At 29.4% G+C, this 21,742-nt stretch overlaps 1 protein-coding gene across 1 annotated transcript; it reads left to right on the forward strand.

The window, feature by feature from the left end:
• The first annotated feature begins 8,129 nt into the window (after window positions 1–8,129).
• Window positions 8,130–18,634, forward strand: LOC113377055 (dihydropyrimidinase-like). Its single transcript, XM_026617233.1, has 6 exons — window positions 8,130–8,363; window positions 9,739–9,971; window positions 11,916–12,252; window positions 12,348–12,601; window positions 15,400–15,530; window positions 17,678–18,634. Exons 1-6 carry the CDS (start codon window positions 8,247–8,249, stop codon window positions 17,755–17,757), a joined length of 1,152 nt encoding a protein of 383 aa, XP_026473018.1. The 5' UTR covers window positions 8,130–8,246; the 3' UTR covers window positions 17,758–18,634.
• The last annotated feature ends 3,108 nt before the right edge of the window (window positions 18,635–21,742 follow it).

Below are 21,742 nucleotides of genomic sequence, written 5' to 3' on the forward strand. Positions count from 1 at the left end.
AAAGAAAATTCCAAACATGATTAAAGTGAATGGAAAAAACACAACAATAATAATTAGAGGACAACCAGGAAATGTTTTAAATGTGGAGAAACAAGCCACGTGAAAAAGAATGTACAATGAACTCAAAAATAGGAGAAAGATTAAAAGATTTAGGGAAAATAAACCAATAGTGAATAATAATGAAGAAAACATAATAGATAAAATTGTTGTTACCCAAAAGGAAAAAAATGATCAAATTAGAAAAAATGAAGAAGAAATAAATAATAAAAAAGAAGAAAAAATAATAATTATAAAAAACAAGAAAGTTCTAATTATATGACTGAATATAAAAAACAAACAAAAAGAAGAAAAAGGAAAACAAAGCATAAATGAAACAGAAAAAACGCCTATCAGTAATAAAAAATTAAAATAACAACCCCAAATACAGAGGAAGTAATGAAGGATATAATTGAAAACATGGATATAAATACACCAATTTCTTCAATGAATTGTATTCTACAAGATTCAGATATAGATATGTCAGAAGAAGAAAGATCACTAGAATATGGAAAAGAATATGGTGAAACACCTAATCCTGAAATAAATAAAGAAATAACAAAATTAAAAACTATATAATTTAAATTTTTCCTTAAATTCCTTTTTAAGAACACATATTGATGAATAATTATAAAATCAGAAATATTGCCACAATAAATATAAATGGTATTAGAAGTTTAACGACTAAAATATTACTGAAAAAATTTATAACAGATAATGACTTAGATATAATATTGTTACAAGAAATAAATGAAAACGATTTAGATTTTTTAAACCATATGAAGGTATAGTAAACATTAATGAAAATCAAAGAGGTACTGCCATATTAACAAGACCAGGAATTGAAATAAAAAATGTAATCCTCCATGAAAATTCTAGAATAATAGGTGCTAACATAGATGATTTAAATTTATTAAATATATATGCCCATGCCGGTAATGGTCAGCGTCCACAAAGGGAGAAATTATTTGAAGAAGATATAGCCAGTATAATAGGAACAAACAAATCTAATATCATGATCGCAGGCGATTTTAATTGTGTATTAAATGCCAAGGACCAAAAAGGAAGAACAAATTATAGTGCAGCACTAAAAAGATTGTTAAACCAATTAAAATTAAAAGATGCGTGGGAGTATTTAAATAAGAAAGATAATGGGTTTACATTTATTAGGGGTGATTCAGCTTCAAGATTAGATAGATTTTATACTGACACTTTAATAAAAATAGAATAGTTGATTGCAAAGTAATTCCAGTAGCCTTTTCAGACCATAATGCGGTAGTTCTAAAATTGAAAGTTGTGACATCAGTGCCATTTTTTGGAAAAAGTTACTGGAAAATGAACACAAAAATACTTAAATCCGAAGAATTTGATAATTTATTTAGACAAGAATGGGAGAAAATTGTTAAATTTCATCACGTACGAATGTAATTGATTGGTGGCAAAATAAACTAAAACCAAATTAAAATACTTTGCAAAAAATTTATCCAGACAAAATGCAATAGATTTCAATAATACAATAAATTTTTTGAAAAGGTATTGAAGGAGGCAGTTGAAAAACACAATAATAATGGTGAAATGTGGGAAATAATTAAAGAACAAAGCCACAATTAGAAAATTATATGATACTCGTAACGAAGGAATTAAAATAAGATCAAGGACCCAAACAATTACAGAAGAAGAGCGCATTACTACATATCAAATTGCAAAGGAAAAAATCAATGGAGAAAACAAATTCATTAAATCGTTATTTAATAACGAAAATATTTGTTTAAAAAATTCAAAAGAAATAATTGTAGAAATGGAAAGATCATACAAAAATTTCTACAAAGAAAACCGATAATTATAAGGAAATGGATCTCATACTAAGGAAATATAATAAAAACATAAGCATTCTTTCTAATGAACAACTAAGAAAAGAAATTTCGGAGGAAGAAGTGAGGGAAGCGATTAAGACAAGCAGTAAAAATAGGACACCTGGAATAGATGGCATTCCGTATGAATTTTATCAAAAATATGAAGACATTTTAACACCCTTTTTAGTTAAAATATTTAACGAATTTTTAAACGAACCGGAAAAGATAAATAAAAAACTTAATGAAGGAATAATAATATTAATTTCGAAAAAAAAGGATCCAAAATATACGGACGATTATAGACCAATTACGCTTTTAAACTGTGATATGAAATTATTTTCAAAAATTATTTCAAATAGAATAAAAATGGCTGTTCAAAATATCATTAACCAGGGGCAATCATGCTGTATGGATAAAAGAAATATTGTTGATAATTTAATAACTGTTAGAAACTTGGTGGCATACTATAATATAAAACATAATGAAAAAGCATCTTTGATAAACATAGATTTTAAGAAAGCCTTTGACATGATGTCACATGATTATTGCTGCATGTATTAAGAAAAATATCAATTCCTGACAAAATAACCAAAGTAATAATGAATCTTAATAAAAACGCAAATTCACGACTACAAATAAATGGGAATCTATCTGAATATATAAAAATTGAAAGATCCGTCAGACAGGGATGTCCTTTGTCAATGATACTATTTGTTATTGGTTTAGATCCTTTACTTGAAGAATTGGAAAAAAAATTAGAAGGTCAAATATAATAACTAAAAATGTTAAGATACTTGCATATGCTGATGATGTTACTTTAATAGTTAAATCAAATAGTGAAGAAAGAAAATCCTTAGAAATCATTAAATCTTATTGTAAAAGTTCAGGAGCAGAAATAAATGAACAAAAATCCACATTTCTATCGCTAGGTATGAGATGGGCAAGGGATTCAGAAAGCAACATACCAGAAACCCCAAAAATTAAATATTTGGGAATGATTATATCAAAAAATTTAGAGGAAATGATTAATGAGAACTGGAATAAATTAATTAATAATATAAGAGTGACATTAAATACAGATTTATCAAGACGACTAAATATAATTCAAAAAATCTGGCATATAAATCAATTTGCCTTAGCAAAATTATGGTATTTAGCGCAAGTATTACCAATGCATAAAGTATTTTCACAAAAAATTGAAACTATAATAGGTTACTATATCTGGAATGGTTATAGAATAAGAATTAATAGAAATCAATTAAAATTGAAAGAAAACCAAGGAGGTCTAAATTTAATATCAACTGCTGAAAATGTAAAGCATTACTCTTTAAAAATATGATAAAACAGATCATAACAAAGGAAATCAACACAGGATTTTTAGAACTTTGGATCAATAATAAACATTTTCCGAAATCTATTAAAAAAGAATGGGTAATTATAAATGAAAAATATCAATGGAATCTAGAAAATACTACAACAAAAGAAATATATATAAAACTAACTAATGATTATACTCCAAGAATAATGGAGAAAACCCCGAATTTGAACTGGAATAATATTTGGAAGAATTTAAAAAACAAAAATATTCCTTCTGACTGGAGAACCACGAACTATATGATAGTCAATGAATGCATAGCCATGAAAATGAAGCTGTTTAAAATGAAAATGGCTGATACTGCTAATTGTACAAAATGTAATAAAGAAGAAAATGCAATACATTTCTTAACAGAGTGCGGTGAAAATAAAACGATATGGAATTGGATGAAGCATAGACTGAAATTATTAAAAATTAATCTAAATGAGAAAGATTATAAATTAATAAAATTCGACATTATGAAAAGACCAGAAGAAGAAAACAATATCATAATATGGCTATTATCTGGTGTTCTAAATAATATATACAATGGAATTGAAGAATTAACATTAATCGAAAGGAATTTAAGAGAGAAGCGGAAAGACTACATAATAAGAAATAAAAATAAGAATAATTCATTTATGTACAAAATTTTGTAAATTATAATGTAGATATTTAAGAAATAATTATAATTATATAAAAATAAAAAAAAAAAAAAAAAAAAAAAAAACATAATATGCTAATATCTATTTACTTAATAGAAAGCCATATACAATATTTATAATGAACCTAGAAAGTAAACAAATGCGCATTTTTATAAAAATGTGCTAATTGTAGAATGTAGGCATTCGACTTGTGGTAGCTAGATATTTCCAGTTGTTCAAGACCCTAAATTTCAGAAACCACAAGTCGAATGTCAATAATCTGCATACTACAACTAGTTCATTTTTATAAAAATGCGCATTTTTTTACTTTCTAGGTTTATTTATAAATATTGTATATGTCTTTAAGTAAATAGATATTAGCATATTATGTTGGAATCCACTACCGTGGACCCGCATTTTCAAGTTGCCATGTGGTGGTCTCATATGAATCACTTTGGAAATTTCTGAAATTTAAAGGATTGCCCTTTCAATGTTATCTGTTTTCTGTGTGCATAATTCATGTTTTATTGTTTGAAGCAATTGGTGTACATTTTTTTATTATATATAGTCTAAAATAATATTTATAGAGTTCTAAATCCTAATATTGTATTTTTTTTTACTGGAGTTTTACATAGATCATAACTATGATGATTAGTTGTTTTTTTATTATTTGATAATAGAGCATCGTCAAAATTTTCAAAAAAGCATAATTTCTTAGCATGTACGAGGCTATCTGAGATTGAACAACGATATGTCCTATTAGTTACGTTTTTATTTTATTTTGTAAACAAAATTTTACATTTTTTGTTTAAATATTGTTGTTGTACGACTATTACTTTCTATGTAGTGACAACGAATGACGTCAATGTCAGTGTCAGTCGATTATATATGTAATGCACTACTAATGCATAGCAGTGACGTTCAATGCATTTTATTTTTACGTACAATTTATTTATAGTGGCAGAAAGCCACGTGCGAGTCCTAATATGTAGAGATAACCTTGAAAAACCTGAATAATTACATAGTACTTCGAAATTTAATTAAAATATTTCATTATCGTTCTATAATGTTTGTTTGTTAGTAGATGGGCAGTTTTGATAATGGTCCAAAATTTCTATCGTGTTTTCAAGGTACAACAATTTTGGAACAATCTTATGGAATAACAAAAGTTTCCTGTCAATCAGCGTTATATGAGTTCCCTTGGTTTGTTGACAGCAATTGTTTTTTGTAGAGAAAAAGAAATAGATTACCATGTACCGTTACGTTAACTTGTTCTTCAGTCTCGGAATGCTGACACTGCATTTTCGAAAGCATCGATATTTTTACCGAAACAAAAGCTTTGTTTATGTAAATCGCGGTCGTTTCTCACGTTTATTCAGATAACGAATAGTTCTCTATGTAAATAAGCGATATACTCTAGTTTATGTTTATATAAAATAATAGTTTGTTGTAGTTTTGTTTTAATAACTGAGAACGATATCTCGATGTTGGTTTGAGAAAAATAGCAGTAAACATTGCGGCTTACATTTTCCATAACAACGCATGATATCCTTTGGGAATAATGGAATGTTTATCTCGACAATATTACAAATCGGTTCTGAAAATTCATTTATAAATAATTTCATTTTATTTTGATATATAAGCAATGCTTCTACATGGTATAATTCAAGCTATTAATTGCTCAATAAATGTTTGCCAGCAGTTTGTAATAAGAGGGCAACAAAATATTTTTGTTGTATATTTGCTTATAATGGAATTTAAATAGTTAACGCTTTATATTCTCAACATAGATTGAAATAGACAGGTTGAAATAATACCATTTGCTTTCATTTAATTTCTTTTTCATTACTCGCATTATGTTCAAGAAGAGTATTTATCAAATGAATATTCAATTGGTGATACTAATTTAGGATTTCTACGTCGCTTATTTTTAGTCCAGTGTATTTACCAGATCTTACGCTATTTTTAAAGATGTAACTGTATGAAATGAAACTGGTAATTGCTAAAAATACATTGAGTGCGTGCTTAGATCAAAGCACTAAACATAATTTAAGCCAATAATGAAAATTATTAAAGCATTGTTTTACTAGCATGTAGAGTTGCATACATCATCAAGAAGGAAAATGAGTAGCTACAAATAGATGTTGTAAATTGATAATGGTAACTGGTACAATTGATAATTAAGGTTAAATTATATCATTGCTTAACGTCAAGCTGTCGTTGACTATAATGTATTAGACGCGTGGATTATTCTGATACTAAAAGTTTTATTATTTAGTTAGTAGTTTCCGCTTAGCGAACTGCTGATACAATATCGACACTCTGATTTTATTATTTATACGAAAAATTTTGAAAATCAATAATAATTTTTGATACCAACTTATTTTTCTTTTTGTTATCTGTTTATACTGCTACCCGTCAAAAGTGTGCCACTTTGCATGTTCTGTATAGCAAATGAATGATTAACACGTTAATTGCCATGTCAGTCATATGTGTCTGACATACGCGATTTGGTAGAAAGTCACATCAATCACAGATGTCCAACGTTAACGATACATTTGCAGTATGGTTCGACAGCCTGGCTTCTAAGTAACAGAACTTAAAAATGTCTTGGCATATTACAAAATAAACCTATAGTTATATAATGTTTCAGTTAAAAAAATACATTTTAATAATATAATTAACTATATTTTTTCATTATGCTATCCAAAACATTCTGTGAAAAAAGGGCTGTTGTTCGCAGTCTAAGCAGTACGTTTAATTTAATTATCGATTAAAGTTACTATGGCCGATGTGAAAATTTTTTTGATGTGATCGTGGCGATTAACGTGTTAAGTAAAATCAGTACGATATAGCAATTCTTTCGCTACGGCAGTGTTTTCTGCAAGGAATGTCGCTGCTGTACGGGAACAGCGTGCCTCAGTTGCACTACTGAACGGACAGACAAAACGATATATTTTAAGGGGGGCGATACATGTAACAAGAAAAAAAATCGATTTTTTTTTCATAAATCGTTACAATAACATCTCAAAAATATGCCTGTAAATATTCAAAACAAAATTATCATTATTTATACAATAAAAACTCATTTAAGTGCCACGCCTCAACTCGACGCTTGAGTGCTATTGTACTCTTATCTGTTTCTGTGTCAAAACTTTAAACGCGTTTTTCTCAAAACGACATTTTTGAAATTTGCGGGCGGGATAACTCAAAAAGTTCTCAACCGATTCCAATGAAATTTTGCACACATCTACTTTACAGTAATAGCTTCTAGTTAAACCTCAAACATTCCAAAAAAATTTTCAAAAATTAACCCTTTTACCAAAAAAAACCATTGAAAAAAAGGTGAAAAATCGAACTTTTTTTTCTGAGGTGTGCCAATTTACGATTTTGTGACTTTTTTAATTTTTTTTTGGTTTAACTAGAAGATATATGTTTTATGAACACGTACAAACTAATTTTTTTGATTTCAAATCACGGTACGAAAAGTGAGAACGCCTGCAAATTGATGGCGTTTTCCGAGAGGGTCTTGGCAGATTTATTTTTACGGCAGCCATTTAAAAAAAAAATTAAAAAAAAATTTTTTTGTGTATTTTAATATATAATAAATAACCCTAAAAAAGTTCAAAAAGATTCAGTCATTCCTTTACAGTTTAAAAAGTCCTCAAAAAATGGTAAAAATTAAGGCGATTACATGTATCGCCCCTCTTAAGATATTTCTATCATTATCAACAAAAATGTGTTAAAAAATTCAGAATTACGCTTTTAATGAACTAGAAATTATAATAATAAATTATAAAATTATAATATAATACTAAAATAGAATTTTCAATAGTTTGTCATAGTGATAAATCTTGAAGTAAAGGCAAACACAACATGTCGTTCATGGACGACATCCGCACACCTAGCACGTCATGTGGCTGTCGTCTAGGCACGACATCCGTAGCGAAAGTGTTGAATTCATAGTCTTATTTATAAACTTACAGATGATGTTAGCTTTTTATTTAGTTTGTCATGGAGATGAGTTTAAGAGATTTGTTCTAAAAAAATAGACTTGTTAATAAAGGAGGGTAAAGTGCTTCTCCGCTTTTGAAGAAGCGTTTTATACAAAGTCTATTCAAAACGTCATCTGTATGTTAAATAGTCTAGCCTGACAAACCACCTATTTCCACGGTCTATTTAAATTGCACATTGATCGTACATTGACTTCGGTCGCGCACGCACGCGTCACCTCGTACAGAATCGCTGTCCGCTGTACGTAGTGCATGTGATGAGCAAGTCTGCAGGCCTGGAGGTGGCCCGTGCCCGTGGTCGTCCAGGAGCTGCTGTTTACGGTGAGACATTAGCCTGCGCTCTCGCATGCGACGGGCGAGCATACCAGGACACGTGTTGGCGGCATGCAGCCGCGCACGTGCTCAGTCCACCCCTCCGACCGGATCCAGCAACGCCAGCTTTTCTGATGTCCCTGCTGGCGCAGTGAGTAACTAAAGACATGTGTATTTTGCTATTGACTTCTCAATTTGTATGAAGAGCACATTAATTTCAACATCTAATAACTTTAACCAAAATCTAATATTTATTATATTATTCACTGCATAATATCACCCTTTGCAAGATTGTACAATTTGTTAGAACTATTTTTTTATATTTTGATTTGATGGAAAACACAATCACAATTCTTGTAAATTCTTGCAAGATTGTACAATTTGTTAGAACTATTTTTTTATATTTGGATTTGATGGAAAACACAATCACAATTCTTTTTGCTCAAGTCATTTAGTTTTCCATTTTTATTTATAATAATTATAATGAATCATTGATTTTTGGAGTTCAATAATTTTTAGATGTATAATTAGTACTACATTGTTGTTGTCCCTACATCATACTAACGAGGGGCTAAGTGACATTTGTTTTTTTTTTGGTTCAAAGTTAACTTTAAGTATATGTGAAGTTCGAATAACAAATAATTCTAACACGAACGAAGAATTATTTCGTATGACTTACGAAAATAACTGAAAATAATAAAGGAATGGAGCTTTTTAATTAATTTGCTTTTCAAGCTATTTCGTATTACATGTTAGTCAGTATGATGAACAATGTTTTTTTATTTTGCATGCTACTTATTGCGGTCTGTATTGTATATAGCATTTGATGTAGTTTATACGTAGTTTCCTTATTCAGTATTATAAGTTTTCTAGTTCGCGTGTTTGCTTTTATGGTGTGAAGTTTATGTGAGGAAAGTGATAGTTTGAAAATATTTGTAATAATTGATCTTTTGCGTGAGGAAATTTTTCATATTGCTTACTGATACGATCATTCTAATGAGAATATAATTCTATACATTTTCCTGTTCAAGGGCTAACTAATATTAGAAAAAATTGAATGGTGGCAGCAGGCTCAAAAACTAATTAAATTTATGATGTGCATTTCAAAACATTGGCACAGTTTTACCTGTTTTTTATATAAAAATATATACTTTAAGGAGTCTAGAATAATCGACAAATTTTATTAGTTCTGTAGCAGTAGTAAATGATCTGAAGGTTGAGAAACGAGGGTGTCAAATTAATTGAAATCTAATTTAATGTAATTAATATCGTTTGACAGTTGTAATCAATTAATATCTTTTGAAGCAGTTTGTAAAATGTTAATAAACATACTTAGATAGACTTACAATATTTTTTAACAAATTAACTGGTTAAATTTTAAATGTGATACCAGTATTTTAATATAGTAGACGATAGGTTTTATATTATCAAAGTATGGGAATAGTTCAAAATTGAATTCTAATACAGCGGTTTATGATAAGTTTTATTAAATGTTTATAAAAAACCCGATAAACCGCGTGAATCAGGTGAAATCGCCGCTCTACGTGCTGCACGTGATGAGCCGTGCGGCCAGTGAGGTGGTCGCCGCCAAGAGACGGGACGCCATACGTTCCGAGTGCGCGCTCTACGGCGAAGTAGTTGCCTGCGCCCTACGAAGTCCTGCGTCCAGGTCCAACTCGAACCTGTTACGCGATGCCACCAGCCCACCAATGCCGCGCGATGAACGTACCGCCACAGGCTTAATAAAGATGCTGGCCTCGTAAGTCAACGTAGAGTCGGAAATTTGAAAAATCACTTTATTTTCAGCATTTCTCATTTTAGTCCAGTCATTTGGTGCAAAAAAAGGATGTTGCCGGTACAGTACTCCGGGAATTCTGAAAATTGGCAATCTTATAGATTTCGAGGTGCTCTTTACGAAAATCAACTTTGCCACCTCAAATTTGAACGGCAAGTTGCGGCCATATTGGAAAAAAGGCGTCAAACAACAGCTTTTTTAAAATATCTTTTTTCTGGCTGATTCTACAATAAAAGTATTTATGTACGAATTAAACTAGATAAAATTTCCTACAATTCCTTAGAAAACCGTTTTTCTATAAAATTGATAGTTTGAGAGTACGGCCGCCTCAAAGTCTTTGCTGCTCTCGCCGTAGTATCAAATCTCTCCATATATGACAGCACTTCGAACTTGATCACATTCTCTCTAATAATTAATATTTTAAGCGAATAAGATCTAGAAATAAAATAATTCAAATATTTTTCGTTTTTTTGCTGATTTTTTACACTTCAATGGCAAAGTAGCTATAAGTAAGTAGCTTGAAGTGTTAAAAAATCAGCAAAAAAACAGAAAAATATTTGATTTATTTTATTTCTAGATCTTATTCGCTTAATTTAAATTAAAAATATATTTTTATTAGAAGGAATGTGGTCAAGTTCAAAGTGCTGTCATATATGGAGAGATTTGATACTACGGCGAGAGCAGCAAAGACTTTGAGGCGGCCGTACTCCCAAACTATCATTTTTACAAAAAAAAAAACGGTTTTCTAAAGAATTGTAGGAAATTTTCTCTAGTTTAATTCGTACATAGATACTTTTATTGTAGAATGAGCCAGAAAGGAGATATTTTAAAAAAGCTGTTTTTTGACGCCATTTTTTCAATATGGTGGCAACTTCCCGTTCAAATTTGAGGTGGCAAAGTTTATTTTCGTAAAGAGTACCTCGAAATCTATAAGATTACCAATTTTCAGAATTCCCGGAGTACTGTACCGGCAAAACGACCAAATGACTGGACTATTTGGTGTATTATCAAAGAACGAAAGATTATCAGACTGCTTATTTTTACAAGTAGACTTTTAAATGATCTCGGCAATAATTTACCTGACCGATACATACTGTTTTTATTCAAATATTCTAGTCGTATATAAATTATTATATAAATTTTCTGTTGGAAACTCAATATATGTAAAGTTTTGCTAATGTGCAAATGTAATGTATAATTCAATATTTATGAAGCTATCACATTCTATTGCTGCTCTTAATACTTTGCACTGTATAATAATATACTACACTGTTTGCCGTGCAGAATTTATAATCTATCTAACAAATTACACTAACAGCCTGGAAAATGGATTTCATGAAAAATAATTTTTATCAATAGAAATTATGGTGACTGATTTATTATATAATAATTTCACTATACATTTTTACTTCCCTCTTATTTATATAACAAAAATTATTGTTACTTCGTATACTGTGTGAATCATATGTTTTAAAATATTTACCGACTAATAACATTTGTATAAACAATCGTTGTACAAAATATCAATGACTCAGAAAACTCGAATGACGAACGCTTAATTATTGGTATATTTATAAATGCAGGTGTAGGAATTTAAATTGTTTGAAATACTTACATTTGTTTTATTGTTAGTTTATATCAGCTAATTTCATGTCTAAATCATAGCAAGGCTTTGCTGAAGAAAAAGGTTTCTGACGAAACGTTTTCTTATGCTATTGATATTTTGGGGGTTGAAGTATTAAATATGAATTGATTTTAGTTATTTAAACAATTAGATATTAAAGTTTAAAAAAATACTATTTGTATAGAAAATTTATTTTTATACGTTTACAAGACTTGCCTTAGCCTAATTTGATTCATATATTTTTGTAATTTATTTATTTTTATTATTGTGTTATGACAATATAGAGATGATTTGCAAGTCACTGGTTCAGACAATTGCACCTTCAATGAGTCCCAGAAAGCTCTTGGAGCTAAGGACTTCACCAAAATTCCAAATGGTGTGAACGGTGTCGAAGATAGAATGTCTGTGATTTGGGAACGTGGTGTGCACGCTGGTTTGATGGATCCACAGAGATATGTTGCCGTGACCAGCACTAATGCAGCTCGTATTTTCAATTTATATCCACGTAAAGGCTGTATCGCCGAAGGATCTGATGCTGATATCCTCATTCTTAATCCCACTAAGACGCGTGTTATTTCAGCCAAGACACATCATCAGGCGGTGGATTATAATATTTTCGAGGTCAGTATAGAAGGCAGAATAACTAATAATCTGGCATAGTCTATCTTTTTTAATGCAAAAATATTTCTCATTTATCATTATCTATCTATTCACAGGGTATGGAATGTCACGGTGTTCCAGAATACGTTATTGTGAACGGTCGTGTTTGTGTCGACGAAGGCGACCTGAAAGTTGTGGAAGGCCATGGAACTTTTGTAGAGACACCATGTCATGCACCATTTGTCTATGAGACACCACAAGGATCCATAGCAGCCGTAAATGATATGACACAACAGTTGCAGATAGATGTGCCACCGAGCAACGGACACCATGAACCACTACCACCAGCTGGAGCTCCTGCCTATGCAAGGTTAGTAGATTTCGTTTGGTTCATTATGCTTTTATTAATTAATTTATCGATGAAATAAAAGGAACTATTTAAAACACTTCATGAACAATATTTATATCATGGACAGTTTCTTTTGCTCTTTATTATATTGTATTTGTTAAGTGTTTAATTCATTTTCCTAAAAGCTTGTGCTTGAAGTTAAAATATTATTACTGCGTTCTTGATATATGTTCTCTAAAATGATTTTATAGCGGAATAGATATTACATATATTGTCTGAAAGGCTACAAGAACCTCACGCATTAAACAAGTCTTGGTAAAGATATTAGAAATATAGGGCCAATTCTCAGATAAAATAGAAATATTATGCTACGGGTTATTGTCAAATAGCTATGTTTATCCTATGCGGTCAAGCGTTTTACTCTAATTGTAAATCAATTTCTAAAACCTAGCTTCCAAGAGGCACAAATGCGAAATAACAATTTTATCATAAGTGCAACTATCTGTTGTCACTTTGATAACACATACGTGAAGTCTAACCAAAGTTAATAAGATGAAGTTTGTGCCTTTTGGAGGTTAGGTTTTATGTGTGAAACGCCTGATCGAGCAGCAAAGACATAAAATGACTCTTCTTGACTACCAACTTATACTATTATTTATTTTATCCGAGAATTGGCCAAAATTAAATTCTGCTTAATTTCTTTGCGAAATTATAAATCATGTATTGTGGCGGAATTAGCTCATGAGTAGCGTTTCCGACTCACACGCAGGAGGTTCGGAGTTCGAATCCTCGACAAAAAATATTGTTAAAAAAATAGTTTAAATTAAAGTTAAAAATAGTTTGAAATAGTATTAAAAATAGTTCAATCGTGAATAAAATATTAGAGAATAAAAATTGAATAGAAGTAAGGAAGGAAGTAATGGAAGTAAGAATAGAAGTATTGAAGACGTAAGAAGATAGAAGATACAATGATAGATGATAAAGAAGAAAAAAGAAGAATGAAGTTACGTTGAAGAATACATAGAATAGGATAGAATAGTTAGAAATAGAAAAGAATAGAATAATATATACATAGAAAATAGTTGGAAATAATGTTAAAAATAGTTTGAAATAGTATTAAAAATAGTTCAATCGTGTACAAAAGATTTGAGAATAAAAATTGAATTGAATAGAAGTAATGAAGGAAGTAATGGAAGTAAGAATAGAAGTAATGAAGACGTAAGAAGATAGAAGATACAATGATAGATAATAAAGAAGAAAAAAGAAGAATCAAGTTACGTTGAAGAGTACATAGAATAGGATAGAATAGTTAGTAATAGAAAAGAATAGAGTAATACATACATAGAATTGTGGGAGTAGTAATGATTATTATAATATATTAAATTAGAAACTCCCAACAATAAAAAAAATATAAATTTATTAACTATAAAAATATTTCGATATCAAAAATATACATGACATGTCCGATTGTTTTTTACATATCAAAACCAGCCTGCTTGATATCGCCACACACTCCCTGCCCAGTGTTGATCTCACAGTTTAAAAAAAAATACAGGGAAACACGTTATAAAAATGTGGTGGGAAAGCAGATTATAGCAGACCAGTGTTGTAATACTGGTCAATTACAAATTTCCATGTTTCGTCAGCAGATCCACCGTATGTGGTGATTTGACCTGCCATCAACTCCATATTCTGCATAATGTTCTCGATCTAATGGGTATTAGTTATATCAGAATAACTTAATGTTTAGAATGCATAATTTATGGGTACAGTTTCCATTTCTGCAAGCGTTGCATTCGTATCTGATGAGTTCCGATCAGAGAAAGAAGTTGGCTCTTTATCCAAATCAGGATCATTGGTTTCTTTGACATAAGAGTCCAGAATTGTGGAATCCAATAAATTATGTCAAATTTTGTTTTGATTTGTCGTTGTCACCGATAATGGGAGGTAGCATTATAAGACGATTTGTTGAGTTAACAGAGAAAGAGAGGTTGAATTGCATTCCAATGAAAAGTTCAGGCTCCAAATTATTTTTTCTGTCAGCAATAGACACTGAGGTCTGGGTATACCAAATGAGTAACCTCGGAAGTCTGATCCAGATAGTAAGTGCGTTAACTATGATGGATTGGACTGGACATACCTTATAGGTCGTCACTGAAGACCAGTGATTATGGTGCTGCGTCAAAATCAATTTTTCTTAAATCTTCGAAAAATAAAACTCCTTTATCTTCATCTCCATCGTCGTGAGTCACCAATGTGGGAGTAGTAATGATTATTATAATATATTAAATTAGAAACTCCCAACAATAAAAAAATATAAATTTATTAACTATAAAAATATTTCGATATCAAAAATATACATGACATGTCCGATTGTTTTTTACAAATCAAAACCAGCCTGCTTGATATCGCCACAGAATAATAGTTTGAAATAATGTTAAAAATAGTTTGAAATAGTATTAAAAATAGTTCAATCGTGTTCAAAACATTTGAGAATCAAAATTGAATTGAATAGAAGTAATGAAGGAAGTAATGAAGACGTAAGGAGATAGAAGATACAATGATAGGATAATAAAGAAGAAAAAAGAAGAATGAAGTTACGTTGAAGAGTACATAGAATAGGATAGGATATAGAATAGAAAAAAGAATAGGATTTATATGAGGAAAATAGTATGAACATGAAGATTGTATTGAAATTGAAATATGTTGTAGGTGGCTAAATTACAAATTATTTACAAATAAGCTCCTTACATAACTATAGGTTGTTTTACTGCTGAACATTGTTTTTTTTACAATTGTAAAAACGATTTACTCCGTAGATCCCCATACGCATTAAGTCCGGCTTTATCCTTTGCACCGAGTTTAGCCGACAGTACGGTGAGTAGTACCGGCAAAGCTCCCCGTCAGGAAGGACAGCGTAATTTACAGGATTCCACTTTCTCTATCAGCGGTAATTTACTGATGTTTTGCTTTTGGAATGTTTTGTTGTAGTATTGGCATGCAGAGTTATATTAACAATTCGTCAAGAAGATCATTCATTCGCTTTTTTATATTTCTTTATTCGTGCAACTAACTCTAATCACGCTAATTTTATCATTTTATTTAGCTTGAGCACTTTTTATTTGGCGTTGTCATTTTTTGCGACACTAACTTCATAATTAATAAGGTGGAATGTTATTATCGTTTGTCGTTATTTTTGGTAATACTAATCTCATCAAAATTATTTGGATAGAATGTTTTTATATTTGGACATTTTAATTTTTAGTGACACTAACTTCATGAAAATTATTTTGGTGGAATATTGTTTAGTTTTCGTTGTAATTTTCGACGACATCAATTATATAAAAATTATTTGGATAAATATTTTTGTAGTTAGACGATGTCTAATGATAATATTCGGTGACACTAATTTCATAAAATGATATTTTTTAGTTGAGCGTTATAATATTCTGACACTAATTTCATAAAATGTATTTGAGATGAATATTTTTTAGTTGGGCGTTATAATTTTCGGTGACAGCAATTTCAATGGAATTACATGTCCCTGAATATTTTTTTGTTGGTTAATTATTTTCGGTGGCACTTATTTCATAAAAATTATTTGGGTTGAATATTTTTGTTTGAAAGTTGTACTTTTTGGTGACACTAATATCAACAAAATTATTTGTGTTAAATATTTTTTTGTTGGGCGTTGTAATTTTCGGTGACACTAATTTCATAAAATTGCATTTGGGTTGAATATTTTTATAGTTGGTCGTTGTAACGTTTGGTGGCATTAATTCCATACAAAATAATGGGGTTCAATATTTTTATAATTGCCGTTGTAATTTTCGATGATATCAATGTTATAAAAAAATAGGTAAATATTTTTATAGTTAGACGTTTTAATTTTCGGCGATATCAATTTCATAAAAGTTATTTACACGTTGTAATTTTTGGTGACCTAATTCCTTAAAATAGCATTTGGGTTGAATATTTTCATAGTTGGTCGTTGTAATTTTTGGTGGCACTAATTTCATAAAAATTATTTGGGTGAATCTAAGTTCATAAAATGTACTTGAATCGCATATTTTTATAGTTTGTAGTTGTAATTTTCGATGAAATCAATTTAATAAAAAAATTAGGTGAATATTTTTATAGTTAGACGTTATAATTTTCGGTGACACTAATTTCATAAAATTGCATTTGGGTTGATTATTTTTATAGTTGGTAGTTGTAATTTTTGATGGCACTAATTTCATAAAAATTATTTGCGTTGAATATTTTTTGTGACGCTAACTCCATAAAATGTATTTTTGTTAAATATTTTTATAGTCGAATATTTGTAATTTTTTGTGACACTGATTTTATAAAAAATATTTCGGTTCAATATTTTTTAGTTGTGCGTTGAAATTTTTGGCGATTGGCTTTGATTAATTTCGAATTTTGAATTTTGGCTTTGATTAATCGATGATTTTTTCATTAATTTGCATATCTATTTATAGCAAAAAGTGTGTGTGATTGTATTAATTTTTTGCGAAAGGAATACTAAACAATGTAAATCTCTCTGTAAGTTACGTCATTTTTTCATTTATCATTTAGTTGTGTGGTTGTGGAATATTTAGTAGTTCAGTCATTTAAGCTTAAATTAGCTAAGAATCTCTGAATTCGAGATTCTTACAGACTTACTCAACTGTAAGTCTGTATATACTTGTATATTGAAACCCTAAAGTTGTCTTAAAACCTACATATGGTAGGGTGTTAATACCATATGTAGGTTTTGAAACAACTTTAGGGTATCAATATACAAGTATTTACAGACTTACTATTACAGCTGGGTATCTCGAATTCCGAAGTGAACTTACTATAATGACTGGACTCTTAGTGCTTATTACCGTATTAGCTTTTCTGTGTGCAATAATTTTTCATGGTTGATTGATAGACTCAATGAAGTAATTGATTTATTAGTGGTTACATGGCGCATGTTGAAAGTTTTTTACGAAGTGGACAGTTTGTACTCACTTTGCTTACAAATCACAATTCCCATTCCGTTACCATTGTGTTTATCGCATGGAGAGTATTATTTTTATTTAAAAAAATCTCATTGAATAATTGCAGAAGAGTTGGATGGTGGTGACAGACGCTCTTGTATTCGCGTCAAGAACCCGCCTGGTGGAAAGTCTTCCGGTTTCTGGTAAAACCAGAACAGAGTGCAATTAGTTATAATATATACTTACAACATCACACTACATATACACTCACAAACACGAATAGGACAACATCACACATATTACTTATTTGCAATTCGATAGAAAACTCATAATTAAGGAAGAAACGAATTTAAAATCAATGTGTTTCGGAATTTGGCATTCCATTACGCGTAACAGAGGTAAAGAAGAAAATTATGTTTTGGCATTTTGAAGATCCGACTTTTAATAGAGGTATTACAGATGAATTTTAAAACGATGTTTATTATAAAACTAAGAAACTTCATTTTATGAAAATCAAGTTAATAATTTAACATAGTTTTTTTTTGTTACTGTTGCGCGTATCAGAATCACTTCGTTAATTGCATTTTATGTATCACTGAGACACAAACAAAGGGTCGGTGTGATGTCGCGGCGGGAATAAAATTCTCAGGTACACATTGTAAAAAGTAGATGCCAAAAATTGAGTTCAAATCTTTACAACCTATAAAGCTTTATGATTTTATCCAAAGATGATATATTGTTGTAACAGTTTACAAAACTAGTCATGAAGTTGTTTGTTATTTTCAGAGTTTTGGGTATATTGTTTTTATATTTGCTGATTTAGAATCAGTTTTAGCTTTCTGTGCACACGCAGATAACATTATTTTGACAGTATTCTTGATTGATATATATTAATCTTGAGATATTTTTGAAAAATATTGATTTGTGTTGGAAAGATATTACGATATAGTATTTAATTTATTTATTATTTTCAAAAATATTTGTCATCGACCCTACTGCGCGCCCTTGTTATTTTGTTTTGATATATAAGATTTATTGTTGCTTAGTACAGTTCATATATTTATTTATTAGATTATATCATACTTTATATTCATATACATATATATATATATATATATATATATATATATCATTTTTCACTTGAGCATCGTACTAATGAATTAAACAAAGAGTATAATCGCTCGTAAAACTACGAACCAAAATGCACCTAGTCTTAAGTAAGCATAACAAAAATACCACCGCCAAAATGATCAATCAGAAAAAAATCGAAAACATTTGCACACCACACTAAAATCATTATTTATGATCATACCATCGAATCATGGAAGAAACTTTCAAACTACTTTCATACGATATGATCGTTTTTTAGTTCCATGGTTGTGATCCAAATTAAAGGATAATATTGGCTTCGCAGTTAATATTATCATAAGATCAGATTTGATCATAACCGTGGTTCTACCAGCGATTGTAGAGTATGAAAAAAAAAAAAATTAATATTTAATACTATTTAATATAATTTTAACGACTACCATTTAATAGATTTCTACTAGCTTATTGTACGTTTTTTCTATGCTCTTGAAACAATTCGTGATGTACGTGATTATATACACGTGGGAATCAAAGGTCACATTAGATAAATTTTTATAACAAATATTTAACACGTTTTTCATTTAAATGCAGATGTGCCATTCGCCTGAATAGCGCAATGCATTTATTTAAATAATATATTTGATCAACGTGACTATGTGTTTGGGGATTATTATTAATATTGTATTATTGTATTTATGTGTAATGTACAAAATTTGTTAAACAAGCTTTCATACATACACCATCACGCCAAAAAATAATTTTGGTGATTATTTTCAAATTTTAAGCGTCGCATGCATGGATTTTCAAAAATGGAAAGATAATCATATTTTTATTTAAAGTTCAATATTTGACGATAAAAATTATTTTTTGCATCCTTGTTATTTTTTTGACTTATTGATGATCAAAATTATTTTTAATTGACGATTAACATCATTTTTTGTTTTCTCCTTTCATTTTGATTAATTGACGATCAACATTATTTTTTGTTTTCTCCTTTTTGACTAATTGTCGAACAATTTTTTTTTTTATTTTTACTAATTGACGATTAACAATATTTGCTTTTTTTCTAATTAACTAATTGACGTTTAATATTTTTTGTTTTTTTCCTTATATATCGACTAATTGACGATAGAATTTTTTATTTGTATCCTGGTTTTATTTTGACCAATTGACGATCAAAATTATTATCATATCCTAGTTTTATTTTGGATACAAAATATAATATTTACGTACATAATTATTACGTATATTTGCATAATTATTAGTAAATAAACTTTTCTCGTAAGTTCTAAAGTTTAATGTTTTTAAATTAGCGGAAATAAATTTGAAATGTATTAATGAGTAATTAAAATACTTCAGGTAAATATTTCAGGGACTGAAAAAATATTTGAAATATTTTATCGCAATTTTTTATATTTTAGTTATAGGTTTGTATCGATTAATTCGACTAATTCAATGTGGTGTAATATTATGTGCTTTTTGAAATTGCTGCAGAAAAGTTATAATATAAGTAATAGCATATAGTTTCACAGTATGGAATATTGAAAATAGTCAGTTTCTATATATTTATTTTGAATTAATTATCTTTAATTTGTGAAAATCATGCGTAAGTTTTACATAGTGCAAGCTATGTCATAATATGAAAGATCGTGTGTATGAAAACTTTCTCTGCACGTGTTTAACATTCATACGTTATCGTTAAATTATCGTAACTATATAAATACAATGTAATGTATCGCAAATGCAAATGCATCGAAATGACGGCATTTCATTGCGACACATTTTTAAGAGAAAACAAAATACATTAATAAGTTATTTGTCATTATTTATTAATCAAATAAATTGAATACCAAATTATCATTGCGTTTGAATTATGAGCATTGTAGGCTTTTATTTTAAAGTTATATAATACTATGGATATAAAGCTATAATTGTCATTGTTGAAAGTTGATAATCACTATATCCCAATGAACCCATTAATTTTATTATACTGTTTTTCAATAGAAACTGTGCAAAATATAGTTGTGAACTTCATTCACAAACAAATTTCAATATTATTAAAATGGTATTTTTATATTTGCACAGTTCCAAAAATTACACTCCTAAAAGTTACATACAGATTTTAAGTTGAATGTTTGTAACGTAGAATATTAGCAGCATTTTTATAATTCTTTCTTTTGATGTTTTATAGAATTAACATTATTAATCTATTCAATTAAATTTTTAGTTTTTTGACTAAACTTCTTCGTCTTCTTCAGCTTTCTGGCGTGCCAGAGCTAGGATTCTTTGTAGTTCAGAGGATCGTGCTGTTTTGAACTGAAAAAAATACGAGAATATATAAGTTAATATGAAAATATATAAGTTAATGTTGGTTAAGAATGGAGCCTGCTTAGAAGCTTTATTTCGATTGTTTGGCAAAAATGTCTTTCTAAATCCAAGAATATCCCTAAAATTTCAGAAACAAATTCAAATTATTTTTGGAGTTACAGAAGAAACAGTGACAAGTGTCGAGCAGGTATACGAGCAGGACTGAAACTTCTACGCGCTATTTCTAGGTTTCTCATTTTTTCGATTTCTCAGAAAAATTTAACGTCCTATCGAAACGAGTCTAAATTGATTGTATTCAGGATTAAATACCTCTCTAGTTGAATCTAAAAAACCTTCAAAAAAGGTATAATCGTATCATTAACCCACTTTTCATTTAACTTTCATTGTAAGTGAATTTTTTTTCCAAGTTGTTAGAATTTATTGAATTTTTAACTCTTTTTAGATTTTGTAGGTTCAACTAGAATCTATACTACTGAAAATATGCATTTGGTTTTTTTTTTTTTTTTTTGTTTTGGATGGAAATTGTGACATGCAATTTTCCCTGCTCGCGGTGCATCGGCACAATGCCTGTATGTTGATCTGTATGTACCCGGCATATTATGGCATATATTTTAATGAAAAAATTTAGAAAAATGTTGAAATATATAACAATAAAGCCTGAAAGTTTCGTTTTAATTAAATATTTGTTTATCAAAAATATATTTTTTTAAGCCTCTAAAGCAGGCTCCCTCCTTGACTAACTAGCCAGAGAACATATTGAATTGTTTTTTGGGGC

The sequence above is a fragment of the Ctenocephalides felis genome, unplaced genomic scaffold, assembly GCF_003426905.1.
Source record: "Ctenocephalides felis isolate EL2017-DRISC unplaced genomic scaffold, ASM342690v1 CF-g0.4_SCAFFOLD_01886, whole genome shotgun sequence".
NCBI classification, from domain to species: domain Eukaryota; kingdom Metazoa; phylum Arthropoda; class Insecta; order Siphonaptera; family Pulicidae; genus Ctenocephalides; species Ctenocephalides felis.